Source organism: Balaenoptera borealis (assembly GCF_965194805.1).
Source record: "Balaenoptera borealis genome assembly, chromosome: 17".
Classification (NCBI taxonomy): Eukaryota; Metazoa; Chordata; class Mammalia; order Artiodactyla; family Balaenopteridae; genus Balaenoptera; species Balaenoptera borealis.
Window position 1 is genome coordinate 15,628,046 of NC_138876.1, and position 19,874 is coordinate 15,647,919.

General features: G+C 45.4%; 1 protein-coding gene across 2 annotated transcripts in view; it reads left to right on the forward strand.

Moving 5' to 3' along the window:
* The window catches only part of ANXA13 (annexin A13), a 61,557-nt gene that overhangs the window by 37,198 nt on the left and 4,485 nt on the right, over positions 1-19,874 (forward strand). For both annotated transcript variants that reach the window (XM_082363100.1, XM_082363101.1), the window contains 7 exons: positions 4,177-4,271; positions 7,364-7,534; positions 10,255-10,288; positions 10,387-10,466; positions 12,093-12,161; positions 12,560-12,661; positions 17,071-17,146. In XM_082363100.1, coding sequence (XP_082219226.1) covers positions 4,177-4,271; positions 7,364-7,534; positions 10,255-10,288; positions 10,387-10,466; positions 12,093-12,161; positions 12,560-12,661; positions 17,071-17,146 — 627 coding nt within the window. The remainder of the gene's footprint in view (positions 1-4,176; positions 4,272-7,363; positions 7,535-10,254; positions 10,289-10,386; positions 10,467-12,092; positions 12,162-12,559; positions 12,662-17,070; positions 17,147-19,874) is intronic.

Below are 19,874 nucleotides of genomic sequence, written 5' to 3' on the forward strand. Positions count from 1 at the left end.
GTCTATCAAAATGCATCTGCCCCGTATTTTGTTCCTTCAGGATCCTGATCTCTCAGCGGAACAGGAGCCATCGTACAAGTCCAACTAATTCAGTTCCACTGAAAAATTGCCAAGCATGCTATTTACAGGCAGCAGACATTGAGAGGAGGGCTAGGAACAGGCTAATGCAGGAAATCTCCAGACTCTGGGCTGTGAAGGGGGGTTTTTTTATTCCTTTCTTGAAGTCTTGAGATACTGCTGAGGACAGTGGATGGACTGGCTTCCTAGGGCTGCCATAACAGAGCACCACACACTGGGTGGCTTTAAACAGACATTTATTATCTCTCAATTCTGGAGGCCAGGAGTCTGAAACCAAGAAGTCAGCAGGCCATCCTCCCGCAAGGTGCTAGGGAAGGACCGTTCTATGCCTCTCTTCTAGCTTCTGGTAGCCGCAGGCGTTCCTTGGCTTGTAGATGCATCACTCCAATCCTCCGAACTCACAAGGAGCTCTCCTGTGTCCCTTCACACCATCTTCCCTCTGTGTGAGTCTCTCTCTGTGCCCAAATTTCCACTTTTTATAAAGACACCAGTTATATTGGATTAGGTCCCACCCTAATGATTTCATTTTCACTCGATTACTTCTGTAATGACCCTATTTCCAAATAAGGTCACATTCTAAGGTACTGGGGGTTAGGACTTCAATGTATTTGGGGGAGACACAATTTAACACATAATAGTAGGTGTCCCGCAACAGCCAGGTTACAAGAGAGGAGTCAGATGGGAGGTCTGCCAGTGCCAGGATGGACAAAGTGATAATATTCGAACAGAGCTTTATTATTGTCTAGATACGAATTTTCAGAGTCTCTGTCTCATCCTCTTACAGCCCCTATGCGATCAGATTGTCATAACTTCCTTCTCCCAGAGAGTAAAAGTGAGACTCGGGGCAGCACTGCCCAATGGAAACATAATGCAAGCCACACATGGAATTTCCAAATTTCCAGAAGCCACATTTTTTAAAAAGTAAAAAGAAACAAGTGAAATTAATTTTAATAATATATTTTGTTTAACTAAAGACATTAACACTCTAACAGGTAATCAATATAAAAATTATTGAGATAGTGCTTCCCTGGTGGCACAGTGGTTAAGAATCCACCTGCCAATGCAGGGGACATGGGTTCAAGCCCTGGTCCGGGAAGATCCCACATGCCGCAGAGCCACTAAGCCCGTGCGCCACAACTACTGAGCCTGCACTCTAGAGCCCGCCAGCCACAACTACTGAAACCCACGTGCCTAGAGCCCGTGCTCTACAAGAGAAGCCACCGCAATGAGAAGCCCGTGCACCACAACGAAGATCCAACGCAGCCAAAAATAAATCAATAAAACAAATTTTTTTAAAATTAAAAAAAAATTGAGATATTCTACACTCTTTCCTTACACCAAGTCTTTGAAATCCAGTATGCATTTCACAAAAACACATAACTATTAAAACCTTAAACGGTCCTAAAATGATCTTTCATTCCTTCAGTGGTATGCATAGTACCACACCCTAGAAGAGCAGATCTGACAGGCAAGACGGACCCAACAGCCCCACTCACCCAAGGAAGACGGCAGTAAGTGGCACCTAATAGTACACACTACCTTTCAGTGACCACTCCCTATGGCCTAGGTACCAGGCTTAGAATGTCACATACATGCAATCTTATGTATATATTATATATATATAATTGGATAAAATCTTATATGACATGCAATGACTCTAGAGGTATATAAGCAATGTTCTTTAGAGGAACAGCGGGAGCAGAAACTTAATGTTTCAGGATTTCGGAAAGTGCCTGACCTACTGACAAACGTGGTTCAGGTAAGGTGAGTGAGCCTGGGGGTTTGTGTGTACAGAGATGGGTCTAGAAGAGCAGTTTGAGACCGTACTGCAGGAAGTCTCAATGCCACATTAAAGAACAATGATTTAATTCTGGAAATCATGAAGAATCACTAGAGGTTTTAAAATTAGGGAGTGAAATGAGCACACGCGTACTTCCAAATGATGATTCTGATGACAGTGTGGAGGGCAGGCTGCAGAGACCAGAGCCTGGTGTCAGGGAGACTGAAAACAAGCAGGGCCTGATAGGCAGTGGCAGGAGGAATGAAGAGGGAAGAGTCATCTCGTAGGTGAGACAGATGGGACTTGGCGGTGTCGGAAAATAAAAGAAACGTAAGGTGGGCCCTCAAAAGTGACTTTGGATTTTCTAACTCAGGTGATGCCACACACTGAGATGAAATTAACAGGGTGGGGAGTGGATTCAAGGATAGACAGGATGAGCTCAGCTTTAGCTACATGGGGAATTGAAAGGCCTTGGGATCTCCATGGGAAGCTGGCCACAGGCAGCTGGAAATAAGATCTAAACTCAGGAAGGGTAAGGGCTAGAGGTGCTAGTTTAGGATTCATCAGCCAACGGGCAATGGTCACGGGTTGGGGTGGGGGGAGTGATGGCAATTAGCAAGGAGAACTGGCAGCTGAGTGTAGAGAGCAGGTAGAAGAAGAAGGGCTGATGGAGGATGCTGAGAGGGAGATGGTGGAGGGGCTGAAGGGAGGAATGGAGGACAGAGCTAAAGCCCTCAAGCAGAGAACAGTCAACAACTTCCAATACTGCCGAACAGCAAGGTACATGCGGGAACTAAGAAGAGGGTCTGAGCTGTGCCTCAGTTTCCTCCTCTGTAAATACGAGTTTGAGCCAGAAGGCTTCTGATGCTCCTTCCAGCTCAGTCACTGGGGTGACAGCCCAGAGACAGTGGCCTCAGCACAAGCCTTGCCTGGATCTGAGGCAGCCCTGGGGCACTTGGTCATTTATGCTCCCCGGTGTCCCAGGACCCATGTGGACCTCAGGGCAACCATGGACCCCTACTTGGATTTCATTCTCACAGTAGCCTTGTCTATTATCACCCCATCTTATAGGTGGGAAAACTGAGGCTTGGTGAGGCTAATTATTTGCCTGATGTCATACGGTTTAAGGGATTTGAATCCAGTCCGAAGAAACTGAACTCAGGGTTCGCTGATCAAATAGTCTTTCTCACTCTCACACCTGCAACACCTGGGTCATCTTTCCAATCCTGTCTCCAGGTTCAAAAAATGATACGCTCCCCTTCTTTCTTAGTCATTATCGTTTCAGTGCTGATCAAATACCTACAATGAACAAGTATTACTATGAGCATCAGGGAAAAAATCGTTTTAGAAAGAGTGTGATTCAAAAGAGTTTAAAGGGTAACTGCCCCTTATGCTCCCAATTAGGACTTTTCTCCTGAGATTAACAAGTTTATGGATGGGCTTGATACTATAGCAATTTGGGTCTATATCTTAATCTCTTCCACTCCATTTTAAGTACCCGCAGACCAAGGAACATACCATTTTTTTTTTTTTACAGTTTTTTTGAGGTATAAGTCACACACCATACAATTCACCCATTTAAAGTGTTCAATTCAGTTGTTTTTAATGTATTCACAGAAATATGAAAGCATCACCACAATTTAGAACATTTTCATCACTTTAAAAAGAAACCTCCTACACATCAGCTATCACACCTCTGCCCACCCCCTCCCCAGCCACTATTCTACTTTCTGTCTCTATAGATTTCCCTATTCCGGACTTCCATATGAATGGAATCATAATATGTGGTCTTCTGTGATTGGCTTCTTTCACTTAGCATAATGTGTTTAAGGTCCGTCCCATTCATACTGTAGAATGCGTCAGTACTTCATTCCTTTTTCTGGCCAAGTAATATTCCACTGTATGGATATAGCACCTTTCAATTATCCATTGTCCACTGATGGACATTCAGGTGGTTTGCACATTTTGACTATTATGAATGATGCTGCTATGAACATTTGAATACAAGTTTTGTGTAGACATAAGTTTTCATTTCTCTTGCGTTTATGCCAAGGAGTGAAATTAAGGAATAGACCATATTCGTTCCTCTTTCCACTACAATGCCTAGCATTGTGCTTCATGCAGTGTGAGGCCTCAGTGGATATTTGTCAAGTGAGTGAAAAGAATACAGTTCTCAGCATAAGATATTAAAGCCAAAGGGTCCACCTAGGTTCCACCAAAGCCTGTGACCACCACCCTGGCTTCCCCAGATTGACTAAAATAAACGTCCATCTTGTTTCTTGCTCATTGTGATTTTGTCTCTTTCTCCTGCACTTCAGGTACTGATGAAGCCACCATCATTGAAATCCTATCAAGCAGGACATCAAATGAGAGGCAACAAATAAAACAAAAGTACAAGATAACGTATGGCAAGGTGATGCAGCGGGTCCTCGGCCATGTGCACACGGCCTTGGTCTTGACTGTCTCTTCTGCTTCTTTGATCTTCCCAAGACAGTGAGGACTATCCTTAAAGCTTTATTGAGTTAGCCCAGAGAAACAAAATGAAACAACTATTTAAAACTTTAATTGACTTCAGAAAAACTGAAATGGCCTTGTTAACAGCCTGTAAAATCAATATTGGTTAACTCATTATTTTTCCAATTGACTTCTTTTTAAATTGATTCCTCAGTCTTTTTTTCCCACTCATTTGGATTAATTCCACATATTAACTTATAGATAGGCCAGGGATTTGAAAACCAGTTTTCACAGGTGGGTCTTTATGTAAGAATTCTTCATTTATTCAGGTGTCTTCAAGAATGATATATTCTTCATAAGTGATTGTTACAAAAACTAAAAAACCAAAAACCAAAACCAAAAAACCCTCTATTTCGTTAAGCATCAACGCCTTTTTCTTTCTCTGCATATCTTTTCTTTCATTCTTCTTGTTGATGGTGTTACATTTAGAAATCGTTAAGAATGCATTAGGCTTTCTGTTTTCTTTATTAATATAGCATGAACACGATTTAATATTTTCTTAATGTCATTAGAATTATCAGTTTGCCAAATAAATGTGAATTATCATGCTGCATTCTAATCCAAATTTATACTTCCTTTACAGTTTCAATAACTCTATGTATAAATAGATATAGAGATAGAGGTGGATTTTCTTACTTATTTGTCACTGGGGAAGCAACAATCTCTCTAGGCCTTGGTCTCCTCACAAATAAAATGAAAATGGTAATTTGCCTCCCTTCTCAGGTTGCTGTGAGAATCAAGCAGGGTAATGCTGGCACCTACCAGTAAAGGGGGGCTGTGATAGGTATGATTGTTTCCACCTTACAGAGAGAAAAAGTGGAGCTCACCTGTTTAAATGACTCATGCAAAACCACACACTTAGTAAGAAAAAGAACCAGCACTCAAATCTAAGTCTTCCATCCCCAGGGCCAGCCTCCACTCCTGAAGAATCCATTGCCATGAGAGGAGCTATTTATTTATACATTAAACAGTCCAGACAGCTGTGCTTTTGTAGTTTTTCTGCTTCCCTCTTCACAATCAGGCTTGTCAATGTCACTCATTGATGACATTGGTGAAAATAAGAGAAGCTTCAATTCAGCTGCATATGATTGAATTGAATGACATTGAACTTTCATCCTTGTCAGCGTGCCTGACTATAGCATCCTCTCAAGTGCTGTGTCTACTCATATCCTACCAATATGGAAAGTCAGATACAGGCATCTTAAGCTTTGGTGTAAAATAAGTGTAAATGGGTTCAAAGAGAGGACTCAGGGGCTCTGTTAAAGTGGGCATGCTCTAGCACAAAACTCTGCAATACCTACATCTGCCAATCATTTGCTTACTTTCCAATTCTCAGCTGTGTTTCAAACAGCTGAGACTGCCAAAGAGGTGATCGAGAATCATACCACAAAGCTAGAAGACATTAGAGACAATCAAATCTAAAGTCAGCTGAGCTCCAAAGAGAATAAGTATCCCAAGTTGACACAGCTAGTTAGCAGGAAACCAGGATTAGAGCCGAAGAATCCTGAGCTGGCTCCTAGGTCCAAACAGAATGTAAACACACAAGGATTTGTTTTCATCCTTGTGACGTACGAGAGCAGGCAGCTGGGATTTCTCTTCTCTACAGTTCTATATAATGCCCATCTGACTTGAAAAAATATTTCCAGTCTTCAGGTGGATCCACACCAGAGGACTGACCAAAGGCCTGTCTTCACAAGATCAGGGTTAGATGCAGCAACTGCCATGGGATGGAGCCAGTAATATCACAACCTGCTATTAAGACTGCAGATCCCAGGGCCTTGGACAAAAATCTTCTGGGATTTTCCTCCCAGGCCCGGAGCTCAGAGGTTCATTTGAGAAATAGTTGATTTGCCTTCTCTCTGAAAGTTCCTTTCAACATGAAATAATAATAATAATAATAATCACTTATTGAACATTGAAAATGTGCCAGGCACCGTGTTCAGTGTTTACAAGGATTGTCTTATTGAATTCTCCCAACAACCTTAAGAAGTAAGTCTTATTATTCTTCCCATTTTTCAGAGAAGGAAACTGACAGCCGGTGAAATTAAGCACACTTCCTAGGTCACAGAGCTACATGACTGTGTTGTTAGACATCACGCCATGGTGCTGAGTAGCCAGGCCCACCCCATGCTGTAATTTGGTCTATCGGCTTCCAGTCTGACCCACACAGGGCTGTCTCTGTGTGAAGGTCCTGCTTTGAGGTCCTTCATTTAACTTGGGACATTGATGACTCTAGTTGGACTGAACGCCCATTCTTGACGCTTTTCTCATTAAACCATCAGGTCGGAGGGAGACAGGTAGGAGTAGGCAGTTCACCTGTGATTAGAGGGGGCGTGCCCAAAACAGGATGCCAGTGAGAATTTCATGTACTTCCCTTCCCCCACCTGAGTTCTTTCCCACGTGTGTCCCTTTCAGAATTTAACAAAATGCCAAAGTGACTGTGTATCAGGTTTGCCCAGGACAGTCCCTCTTTATTCCTGTTGTCCCCCTGCAATTATTAATAGTGCCCCCCCCCTTTCACTGTCAAAAGCATCCCAACTTGGACAATGAATGATCTGGTCTCCTAGAGATGACAAACCTGTATTTCAGTCTTCTCTAGCCAAGTACTTGGAGATGAGTCCTTTATCTTATTGAGGTTCAGTCCATGGGGATAATGCAATACCTCTCCTGCCAGGGCTGTTGCAGGGATCAGTGAGGAAGCTCTCTGAACCCTAAAATATTCTGCAAATGCTGGTTGTTATTATGATTCATCTTTGGGGTCCCCAGCCCTGAGCAGGGGATCTTCCCTCTGCCTCTCTGCCAGCCTTGGCAGAAGATGGATGGGCACCTGGGTGACGACTGTCCTCCAGAGCAGATCACTCATGCCTGCAGAGCTCCAGTCTAGATTGTGCCCCGTGTGTCCACAGCCGGTGTCCTGCGGTGGGGAGAGCAGACACCTGTCCCTCTGCTCTCAGGACGTTCCCAGACAAGACTCTCTCTGTCTTCCCACAGGACCTGGAGGAGGTGCTCAAGAGTGAGCTGAGTGGAAACTTCGAGAAGACAGCCTTGGCCCTTCTGGACCACCCCAGCGAGTATGCCGCCCGGCAGCTGAAGAAGGCCATGAAGGGCCTGGGCACGAACGAGGCGGTGCTCATCGAGGTCCTGTGCACGAGAACCAATAAGGTGAGTCCCAGCCGAGCCCAGGACCAGCTCCCAAGGGAGCGTCCATATGCCCATCAGAGATGGTTACAGCAGCCAGAAGGGAAAGTCCTCCCTGCATTCCGCCCACGGGGTGAGCAAGTGTCTGGGCAGAAATGCGTCCACTTGGTTCACACTGGAGAGATCCCTCTTCCAATCTTCTGATGGTCAGTCTTGGTGTTGCTGCTCCTGGCTTGACAGGATAGATCCTTCCAGAAGTACAGTGTCAATCCAGCTTTCATTTTTGTAAAGAGATGCACAGTTTTACATGAAGGAGGAACGTTCTACTTTACCCTCCCAGCCTGACTTTGTGGGTCTCCTGGCACAAGTAATACAATAACAGTCCAAGCATGGCTGCATCTAGCGGAGAGCACAAGAACAGGCAGGGGGGTGGGTGGTGTCAGGGGGGTCCCAGTGAACACCCCTGGGGCCGCCACCACTTCCCCAGAGGTTTCCATGTCCTCTATCCTGTCCTCCCCTGGTCCCTTGGGCACATGCCACCATTTCAGGAGCTGAAAAGGACATTTGTTAAGGCCCTCGCAGAATCCCATTCATCTTTGGTTCCAGAACCCATAAGGGCCAAGGACTTCATCAGGAGAAAAGAGGGCCCACAGGTCATTATTTGGAGACCCCCTCCCTCTTCCACAACACCCATCACATAGAATGGGGAGGTCCAGCGAGGAAATGCCAGGAAAATCCAACATTCTTGAGGCCTCCGGGTAGGAAACAGAAACAGCACTTGGAGCAGACGGCGAGGAAAACCGCCACAGTGCTGGGACACTGAAGTGCCATTTAAGCCCCCGAGTGCCTACCACCTGGGCTGCTTCCTCCTGCTCAGCCTGTGCCGTCCATCCACGTTTCCTGAAGCACCAGCAGCCTCCACGCTACAGCTGCAAACCCCTTTCCTGAACATCCCCGGACTTCTTCCCAAAGGATAATAAAACCCCTCCATTTGGGGAGTTTCCGGTTAGGATTGTGCCTTAAGGGAGGGTTAGCACAGGAGGGCGGCATCAATTCAGTCCAATAACCACATAACTCTCCTTACTCAATATTCCTATCCTTTCCAGAAGCACCAAAGTCCTAGCGACCAGGAAGCCAATATCTGGGCAGCCTGCCTTGGCAAGAAGGTTAATTCGGTTGTTACATTTCTAATCACACTTGCCTACACGAGGTTCACCCTCAACCTAATTTCTTTCAGGTCCTGGTCTCAAACAATGAGCAAGATCTTTTTTTTTTTTTCAATCAAATAGATCTGACAGTAAAAAGAAGAAAAGCAGGGAGAGAGCAGGCCCTGCGTTCAGGCAGATCCTGAGAGTGGGCTGGAGGGAGGAGAAAGGGGAGGGGGCTGCAGAGTCACAGGTGTTCGGCCCCCACCTGCTTCCTCCTCTCTCCCACCCACCAAAGCAACATCGGCCTGGTCCTCATCTTCTATCACTCCCACTCCCTTCTCCCCATCACTGCCCGATGACTCTCATTTTAAGCAGTTTATGAGAGATGCTGTAGGGAAATGCCTGCTCTTATACGCTGCTGGTTCAAGTGTAAACTGAGGCAGCTCCCAAGTGGGTCAAGCCATTGCAATATACAGCCATACCTTGTTTTATTGCGCTTCGCTTTATCGCGATTTTACAAATAGCATGTTTGTGGCAACCCTTCATCGAGCAAGCCTCTCAGCACCATTTTTCCAAAAGCATTTGCTCACTTCCTGTCTCTGTGTCATATTTTGGTAATTCTCACAATATTTCAGACCCTACACTGGCAGAAAGATGACGACTTGTTGAAGGCTCAGGTGATGGTCAGAATTTTTTAGCAATAAAGTATTTTTAAATTAAGGTATGTGCATTGTTTTTTTAGATATAATGCTATTGCACACTTAACAGACCACAGTAGAGTATAATCATAACTTTTGTATGTACTGGGAAACCAAAAGATTCATGTGACTCACTTTATTATGATACTCATTTTATAGGGGTGGTCTGGAACCAAACCCACAATATCTCCAAGGTGTGCCTGTAAAGCAGTTCTTCCTGGCACACACCCTAGAGAGAGACTTGCACTCCTGTACACAGCAAATTGTTTACCGAGTGCAGTCTTGTCTGAAGTAGAGAAAAATTGAAAACAGCCTAAATGTCCATCAATCAGAGGCTGGCTAAATAAACAGGGGCTTACTGTAAGATGGAATATTTTGTATCCATTTAAAAAAAAACACTAGGTGACTAACTAATGTACAAGCATAGCTGGACCTCCAAAACCTATTACTGAGTGAAAAAATAAGGCAAAAAACAAACAATATGAACAGTATTCCACTTTTTAAACACATACACAAAACAGTTCTATATATTTGCACTAGCACAAACATATGTATACGAATGTAAAGGGAAAATATGCACTGAACTTCTAACACTGGCTACCTGGGTGGGGAAGGGGGAGTGAGATGGGGTGAGGCGGTAGTGAAAGAAGATGTTAGCTTAGCTGTAATGTTTTCACTTTTAACTAAGGATGACATGCATATGCTAAAGGATTCCACACAGCTAGGGACTTGCTCTAGGCCTAGACCTTGACTTGTAGGGACAACCCCCTTTGTAGGAAGTCATAAAGGCATCCTGTATCCAGAGACAAGCTCCTGCCTCTTCCCTTTGCTTGTCTCTGCCTATATTATTGATTAACCCCACCTTGGAGTATTGATTTTTTTTTATTACCTCTCCTAGGAAATCATCGCCATTAAAGAGGCCTACCAAAGGTGTAAGTGACCGTTTGTTCTGACTTTAAAGAATGTTCCTTCCAAAATACCTCTGGGAGACTAAATCTGCTTTCTCTCCTCCTTTCTTCTTCCCCAAAAGTATTTGACAGGAGCCTTGAATCAGATGTCAAAGGTGATACAAGTGGAAGCCTAAAAAAAATTCTGGTCTCCCTGCTACAGGTAAAAGTAAAAAGGTCTAACCTGCTTTATGATCTTGGGAAACAGCCCTTGGTAGCATGGGACCATGATGAAAAAGGCAATTTAGATGATAAACATTTCCTTCTTTTATTAAAAATGTTACTGAGGGATCATCAACCTGTGTTCTGTCAGCCCAGCTCTTGTGAAATCATTCAGTGGGGATTTTTCCCATCATAACAATCCGCCTAGTCATTTGCAGTTTACAATCCCTTTTTGTTCGTGAGTTATCTCATTAAGCATCACCACCTCACTTTGCCAGTGAGGAACCTCTAGGTGTACACACAGTAAGACACAGCTTAGGAGCAAGAACCAGCCCATCTGACCCCAAGTAGGGCCCTTTTCATGACACAACTTACTTCCAGGATTCACCCCAAGTCTAGGCCTGTAAGAACTGCTGCAGGGAGCTTGGCCTGGAAAGCAGGGCTTTAAGAATTGGCCCTGCTAGGACACAGCCCCCGCGGCCCCCAGCCAGATGGCATCTGCACTCTCATTGACACACCCATCTTTGTGAGCTTTGTGTGTTTCCTCTGCTTCATTACTCTCGATGTGGAGAGACTGATAGCAGAGAATACACAGAGTAGGCTTCACCTGTAGCACGAAGAGTATATGAGTGTTCTCCTGCTGTATAACAAATTGCCGCAAACTCAGCAACCTAAACTATGCAGACCCATGATCTAGCGGTTTCCATGGGGCAGGGGTCCTGTTACGGGTTAGCCAGGGTCTCGCCAGGCTGAAATCAAGGTGTCGGCCAGGGCTGCCATCTCATCTGAGGCCTGGGGTCCTCTTCCAAGCTCACTGGCTGTTGGTAGATTTTGGTTCCCTGTGGTTGTACGACTGATGTCCCTGTTTTCCTGGTAGCTGCCAACCAGAGACCACTCAGCTCCTAGAGGCCATCTGCAGTTCCCTGTTGTGGCCCCATAGACAGTTCAGAGCATGGCTATTTGGTTTCTTCCAGGCCAGCAGGAGTTCATGTCTCTGACTTCTTCCATCTCTGACCTTAAAGAGCTCACCTGATTGGGTCAGACCTACCCAGGATAGCTGATTAGGGATTTTAATTACATCTACAAACATCCCCTTTGCCATATAAACATAATATGATCACAGGAGTGGTATCTCACCATATTCACAGGTCTTACCCACACTCAAAAGAAGGGGATTATACAAGACTGTGGTCCACTTAGGTCATCTTAGAATTCCACCTGCCACTAAGGGCTTAGGTTAAGACCTCCAAAACTTTCCATGACCAACATTCAGGGCTCTTCAGGACTGGGACCCTGAGAAGTGAAATTTGATATTTTGGAAGGAAGACTAATAGTTTCCCAACAGACTCATTCTAGGGGACATCATGAGGTTTCTTAGAGGTCAGTGGGGTTTGTGAGTGACCCTGGTTTCTACCAAAAAAAAAGGAAAACTGTGTTGTCACAGAAGCTACTCTGTTTATCAGTTGTGCCCAAGAGATGGCAGCAAAGAGCAGCATTGCCACTTGGCCAGGTTTTGTCTAGATTCAGCCCACCCCTCTGAAATCACCCCCTTTTCTAGGACTTTCCCTTTTTGTTTTCTGTGGTCAAGCAGGAACTCAAGTTAATAACAATGTGTTGATTTTTCTAGGCTAATCGCGATGAAGGAGATAATGTAGACAAAGATCTAGCTGGTCAGGATGCCAAAGATCTGTATGACGTAAGTATGCAGATGTGCCAGTCTCTGCAAATTCTTTTTTTTTTTTAATTAACGTTATTTTCAACAACTGTTACTTTATTTTACGCGAATTGGAATTACTTGGGAAATAAGAATGATCTTTAAAATATTTTTCATATATACAGTCTTCATGAACCAAAAAGAATTGCTTTTTCTATTCTTATATTCTGGGGTTAACCACCTCAGATCCATTCTGGAACAAATCATATAAATATGTGAGGTATACTTGTGGGTTAGAAGTTTAAAGTGCTAGATCGATCAATGTGGCTTAGATTCAGTGCATATTTTATTGTTTCCTGTAAGGGAGGCCTGGTCACAGCTCTGTTTATTCAGTCTTTTTGCAAAAGGCTTTTTCAAAATGTTTGCACTCGGCCCTCTAGGCAGGGGAAGGCCGCTGGGGCACGGACGAGTCTACCTTCAATGAAGTCCTGGCCAAGAGGAATCACAAACAGTTACGAGCCACCTTTCAAGCCTACCAAGTTGTAAGTGATCCAGTACTAAGGCAAGGAGTTCACACGGAAACTGAGTCTCAAGTTATTTCCAAAAGAAGCCGAGATCTGGGATATGGAACTGGGCGGCAGGGGGCGGGGTGTCTTTTACAATAGTGGTTCTCAATCAGGGGTGATTTTGCACCCCCAAGGGATATTTGATAATGTCTGGAAACACGTGGGGTTGTCACAACAAGGTGCGTTGCGGGGAGCAGCACAGTTGGCATCTAGAGCGTCAAGGCCAGGGACGCTGCTGAACATCCCACAGTGCACAGGGCACCTCCCACAACAAACAGTCATTTAGCCCCCCGTGCAGCGCTGAGGCTGGGAAACGCCACTTTGCAACAGAGGCTAGGGAAGCAGGGGAGTGTCAAGTTTAGGAGCAAAGCCCTAGAGTCAGAGGGTCCAGGTTCAAATCCTGGTTCTACCACCAACAAGTATCCTGATATCACCATCCTCATTTGTATAAACAGAGACCCTGAACATCAACATCCCACCCTCACGGGGTTATTTTAGGTGTTAAATAAGATGAATATAAAAGGCTCAGGACAGTATCTGGCATGTGGTAAGCTTACAAATGTTTGCTGTTACTATTATTCCAATTGACAGTTGGGCTAACAATATCTACTGCTCCCAAAACAGATACGATAATACCTCAGAGATACACTCTTGGAAAGATGTGTATCAGTTACTTTTATACAATTATCTTTTTTAATCTAATGATAATTTTAAGTCAACGAGGTGAGTTAGCTATTTCAAGGCACTTAGTGGTTAGTCCTTCCCTGAAAATCAGTCTTTAATTGCAAGAAGACTTTTGTGGAATATCAGATTTTTTTTTGGTCTCCTATTTTATATTTGTGGAATGCTTTTAACTATTCAAAGTACATCTGTGCCCTGTGTCTCATTTCAATTTCACAAGAATACTGTAACTCAAATGTAGGCTGAAGAGCCATTGTAACCCACAACTGCTGGAGGAGGAAAATTTGTTACAAGTAAGGAACCATCTGTAACTTATCAGGACCACACAGCAAGTCAGTAGCAGAAAGTGGATGAGAACTCCAAGATTCCCCAGCCTGAGCTCCTACCTCAGCTACAGCTGGCTGCTCCTCACTCAAAATAGCACTTCCTATGTGTTGCCAGCAGATGAAAAGACAACAAAGCTTTGGAATTTTATCATTACTGTATATAAGCCCTTAGGGCCCTCTGCTTTCAAATCCTGCCCAGAGTCGTGATCAAAGGCAGCTGACCCTGTACTCCCCTGGCCCCTGGGCCTGGAGCTATGTAGACTGAGCTGGAAGCCTTCTCCATGACCTAGACCCTCTTCCCATAAGACTGGGGCCATGGATGGAGTTTCTGGGGTGGCTGTCATTTGGGATCACTATAGAAACACACATATGTGTGAGGGTGTGTGTGTGTGTGTGTGTGTGTACATGAACTACTGACTATCTAAGGATACTCCCTAGGCCGATTGTTCTCAAAATTAATCCCAAAACAGCAGAATCCGTATCACTTGAGACAATGTTTAAAATGAGAATTCTTAGTGCCTGCCCTGGACCTACTGAATCAGCTTCCTTGGAGTTAGGGTCCTATAGTCTGTGTTTTAACAAATCTTCCAGATTCTGATACATGTTAAAGTTTAACAAGTCTGCTCTAGGCTACTAGCTGTATGACCCTGGGCAGGTTATTAAGGGTTCTGTGCCTCAGTTCCCCCCAACCGTATAATAGGGATAATAATAGTACCTACTTCACAGGGTTAGTAAGGATTAAATGAATTAACAGATTTAAAGCATTTATTGCCTGGCATGCAGTAGGTGCTCAGTTAACATTAGCAGTTGTTACGAGTCGCCTTATGTGAACCGATAGTGTCAAAAAACAGAGCTAAAACTCAAATGGTCAGTAAGATAATCAATTGATCTGATAATTCTTTACATGAAACCAGCTCTAAAATGCTACCTATTCATCATTCCAAAAGCCTTGTTGGAACATTGTTCATCTTGATCTTTATCATTGATCTTCTGAGTTCATCCTGATCTTCGGAACCTAGCTCTATAAATTTTCTCATGGTCTCTGGCTAAAAGCACTAAGATGCTAGGGTCAGATCAGTGACGTGTATCATACGGCATAGGTTGTCCTGGCATAGAGTCGAATTTTAATTTTTGGCGCAAAAACTCAGGTTTTTGCTCTTAATCTGCGCTCTAAACCTGAGTCTTAACTGTTGACACTCTCAGAGATCCCAGCCCAAGCAACAAAGCTTCCCCAACTCTGCAGCATCATGAAAGATTATTACCGTCCCCAAATCTACCAAATACGAAAGGCTTGTAGAGTTATGAAGTTCCCCAAACATAGCTCAGCATAAATTGTAGGTACACATACCCATAGCCCCAGGTCACTGCCTCACCACCACACCCCTCACCACTTCTCCCCTCCCCTTAAAGAGTTCCTAAGCCCATTCCAGAACCTTTAGCCCTTTCCCTTTAACTGCTATAACCAAAGTCAGAGTGCACAGGGTTCTGCCGTGGGCACGCTGTCAGTTTGGGGCATTGGTTTTAAAAGAAAGAAATGTGTCTCCTATTCTTCTAATAATCTCCCCACAGGCAATGTTACCTGGTAAACTAGAAGCCTTTGAGGCTTGTCTGGAATCCACCCTGGCAATTGGTTTTTGTACCGAGATCAGAAAACCTGGTTTTGTCCAAAGAGCCCCCCTAGGAATTAAGTGTTCCGATAAGTGAGAAGCTTTCCATTTGCAAAGGAGCATCTCAGCAGCTTGGGCCAGTGGATTGTTTTCCGTTTGTGTTCAATGGAGTCCCTGGAGGTGCCTTGGTAGCTACCAGGAGGGAATGGGGGGATGAGGTAGGTGGAGAAGAAAGGGCAATGCCGTCTCACTGTATCTCATGAATAGTGCCCCCCAGAGTTGGGCAGCGAAGAGACTCTGAGAGGGCGGGAACCTGGCATTACCGTCTGGGGCTGCGCTAAGGAGCCCATCTCCCGCCTCCCCAGAACAGCTCTGCTTTCCTGCTTTTATCTGTTGTGTAGGCTGAGATGCTACAGAAAATTTAAAACCACTGTTCCAGCCCAGTACTAACAATAAAAATGGAAAGTGGTTTAATGTGAGGATTTTTTTTTTTTTTACTAAACACAGACCTGTGTGGGGAAAATGTCCTCTTGAAACACAATCTCAGTCTACACAGCAAGAACCCTGTTCACGGGAAAAGTGAGAGCAGTTTCTTCTGAAACACCAGCTCTCACATCCAGCCCCCAACACCTGAGAACAGCTAAGAAAGGGACTGAAAGCCCCCCCAGTCCAATCCCCTGCTTATCTAGGTCGATTCCACACCAGACCTCTAGATGGGCCAACTACGATGAGGAGATCAAGCGACGGGTTTCATTAAATCTGGACCCTCCTTCCCCCCACATCTATTGTGCTCGTATCACAAAGAATATGTTGTTTACCAGTGTTTTCAGAATAAACTACATAAACTCCACTGGCATGTCCTCAAAGGCCCCAATTATTTATAGACTCACAATTGTGTCATATCCTCAAGAGATAATTTCTAAGAAAGAAGTTTCAGTATTTCTAATGCTTAATTGCATTTCCCAACCCCAACCAAAAGTTCTCCTTTCTCTTTATATGCCTGCCCTGAGCTTGGCCCACGCGGTACTTGTGTTAAGCGTGGCCACAATTTACTCTGAACTTCAGCTTCTATAAATATTTGGAAGGAAACCTAATGTGTAATGCTGTGCAGAACGAGCTGGCGGTGAATATAAGATCATCTGGAGTCTCCCCAGAGGGAAAGAAAGCAGCATTTGACGTGGTCAGCCCCTGGCTCCCAGCCCAAGTAGCCCCACAGTATCAGACACATTAGACCAAGTCCTTACCGTGAACTTCACCACCTCTCTTCATGTCGCCCAAAGTGTAGGTGCCCGAGCTCCCAGTCTCGGTCCACAACGGAGGAAGGTGTGGGAGATGATTATAACCACAGCCTCCTGGAAAACTGGAAACGGAAAGAATTTTTATAAACACATAGGAAACTCAAGTACGATAGAAACGTAAAGAATATTGTTGCAGTACTTATTCATTGTTTTTCCACTCCCTGATTTCACAGAGGAGGAAACTGAGGCTGAGGGAGTGGTCCTGATGGGGGTCACATCCATTAGGGGTCAAATCGGGACTAACTCCTAGGCCATGAGAGTCCGCACTCGAATGGCGGGCAGCCATCCCCAGCCCTGCAAGGGCTGAGGCCAGAGAGGAATCCCAGAGTTCCTCTGGTCCTTGCGTGACCAAATCTGGTCCTTGCGTGACCAAATTTTTTTTTTTTTCTATTGCTTTTTGTAGAAGAACAAGCCTCAAGTGCACCAAGGCCAAAAGCAAAACCTGGACTAACAGCTGCACTTTCTTTCTCCAGCTCATTGGCAAAGACATCGAAGAGGCCATCGAAGCAGAAACGTCAGGAGATCTGCAGAAGGCCTACTTAACTCTCGGTAAAGTAAAGCTAGGAAAGCCCCTGACTTAGGTTGGGCTCCCTGGAACCAGACTTGGAGACAGAGGTTTGTGTGCAGGAAGCTTTCAGGGAATAGCTTGGGAACCACACATCTAAGCAGCATTGGGATGGGAGAGAATGAATGTGATGCAGCTGCAACAGGAGCTGTGCTGGTCCCCCAAGGAGGCCTGAAGTCAGGATGTCCAAAGTGGAGGCAAGGGGAGCAGCCCTTCACACCCCACATCAAGCAGCCATCTGGCTGCACCCAGGGAGCATTTGCAACCTTGGGGAAGATAGCTCCCTCTTTTGACTCCTAATGGATATGACCCCAGTCAGTCCCTCCCTCCTGAGAAGGGACTCAGCCCTGAGCAGCCAGCAGGTAACACTTGGCATGACTGCCTGCTGTCCTGAAGACAGCAGCTGGGGGACCTACCACAGCATCCACAACAGTCCCACTAAGATCATGGGGCCCCGAGAGCATCCATCAACAGCCTGGGACCACTGTCTAGTCTCGTGGGGCAGCATGCGGTTCATGTGACACACACTCAAAAGCACCCAGGTTCGGATCCAGGAACAAGTTTCTGCGGGTGCCTGATGGCCCAAGGGTGACCTTTTCCATTTGGTTCCCTTCAACATTGGAATGAATGAGGTCTGTGTAGAAAGCAAGGCGGGGGAGACTAGATCAAGGCCGTGCCAAGCAAACGCTAGGCATTTCTCTCCAGGTGTTGCCCGTAGACAGGAAATAGCAGAGAGATGGGTACCGGGCTGTGGCTGGCAGGCTCCTTTCTCATTTTTGCAAGCCCCGGAATGAAGGCATTGTCCATTGTCCACACGCCGGTGGCGAGGAGGCCAGGGCAGCAACCCAAATGGCACGAGAAATGGAGAGAATATCCCCAGAAGAAGAGGAAGAACCAAAAAAGCAGCCCCTGGAAGCTAAAAAATGTGCTCACGCTGCCAAACTCTTTTGTTTTGTTTTTTTTGATGGGATTTTGGGGGCAATGTCAGCAATTGATTTTTTTTTTTCCACCCTCATTTTGCATTCAGATTAGCAGGTCTGCTATTGTTATAGAGGCCTGAACATCCTTAATGTCACTCCTGTCCCACGATGGATACACACAGATGACTGTCCTTAGGGCTTTAAGGATGAGTGTCTTAAGTAAACGGAGAGATCTACTCATGGCCCAGCTACAAGGCTCCAAACCCTTTCTGTACCTGCAGTGTAAAGAAGCAGGACAACGCCAGAGTTCAGTCAGAAGATTAATACTAATTCTTATTAGTATTAAGTATTAATGGTAATAAAACGATTCAACACTTTAACATTTACTTAGCACCTGCCTGGGCCAGCAGTTGTGCCAGGCGTGGGGATCAGAGGTAAATAGGTCCAGTTCCTGTTCTTAAGAAGCTTCAAACTCATGGCAGATACACACAGATCAACAGACTGAGCTACAGTAAAGATAAAACCAAAAACAATCAGAGCAAGGCAGGTACAGAGGAAGGAAAGGACCCATCCTTGCAGTTGGGGGACCATGAAATGCAGGAGTTGGGTGGACTCCACTGGTAGCAAATATAAAACAGATTAGAAAAGACCTTGAAAAGGAACCACACAAAGAGTGGGACATGACTTCATGACTAAATTCTCTACACACTCCCTACCCTACTCCCACCTAACTCACAAAGATGCCAGTTTGCCACTAAAATTGAGGAGGAGGTGTTATGAGACCAAACGGTTCCCACCGCTTGCAGCCTCTGGAGCAGCACTTCTCAAAGTGGGGTCCGTGGACCCCCTGCATCAGACTCACGTGGGGAGGCATGTGAAAGTGTGGTTTCTGGAGGCCCACGCCAGGTTACCCACTTAGAACTTCCTGGAATGCAGCCCAAAGCCACACATTGACAAGTTCCTCCCGTGATCACCTTATGCTCCCTGGAGTTTGCGAACCCCGGTTCTGCAGGCCAGGGAGGAGCAAGAGACACTGCTGGCTGCCCTTCCTCTCACACGCACGAAGATCTTTACTCCCACATCCTCCCAAGCTGGCCCCATCCAAACTTTCGGGGTATTCCTGCCGCTGCGAACAACAAAGGTTGTTCACCAGGCATAGACTGTATATGGTAGAAAAGTTGAGATTTTTCTCCCCAAAATATCAGGAAGAAGGAATGTCGGGGGGAAGTCACTGGTGTAGGGACGGAACGCACTGAAGTTAGGCAGACGATCACTGCAGCGCCAGTTAGTACGAGTGCACAGGACGGGGTCCCCGGCAAAACCTTGTGAGGCCACTAGCTCAGAACGTCTGGGGGTGTGCGTCACAGTGAGTCTCAAACATGCTGCTCCCCAAATTGCCAGGTTCACCCCCCCCCCCCATCACTACCACCACCAATCCAGCAGCTTGTGGATTCAGACTCCTGGGTCTGGGCTTCTCCGCTGACACTCTGGTGGCTGCCACATGTCCTATAAAATAAGGAGACAGACCCTCCCCCAACCTAGACTCTGCTTTCCTAATTCTGTTCCTCCCCCTTCCTTGTCAGCATTCTATCGGCAATTATCTAGAAGACAAGAGTTCTCGCTGCAGGACATACTAAGGATGTGCATTCCACACTTATGCTGAATGTATTACTTATTATTTATCACTAACATCAAAAATGTTAAGTGTTCTAGGTAAATGTCAGCAACATAAACAGTAAAGGGTTCATTCCCCCAAAGTGTTAGTCCTGATGGACCCATATGAGCCTTGGAG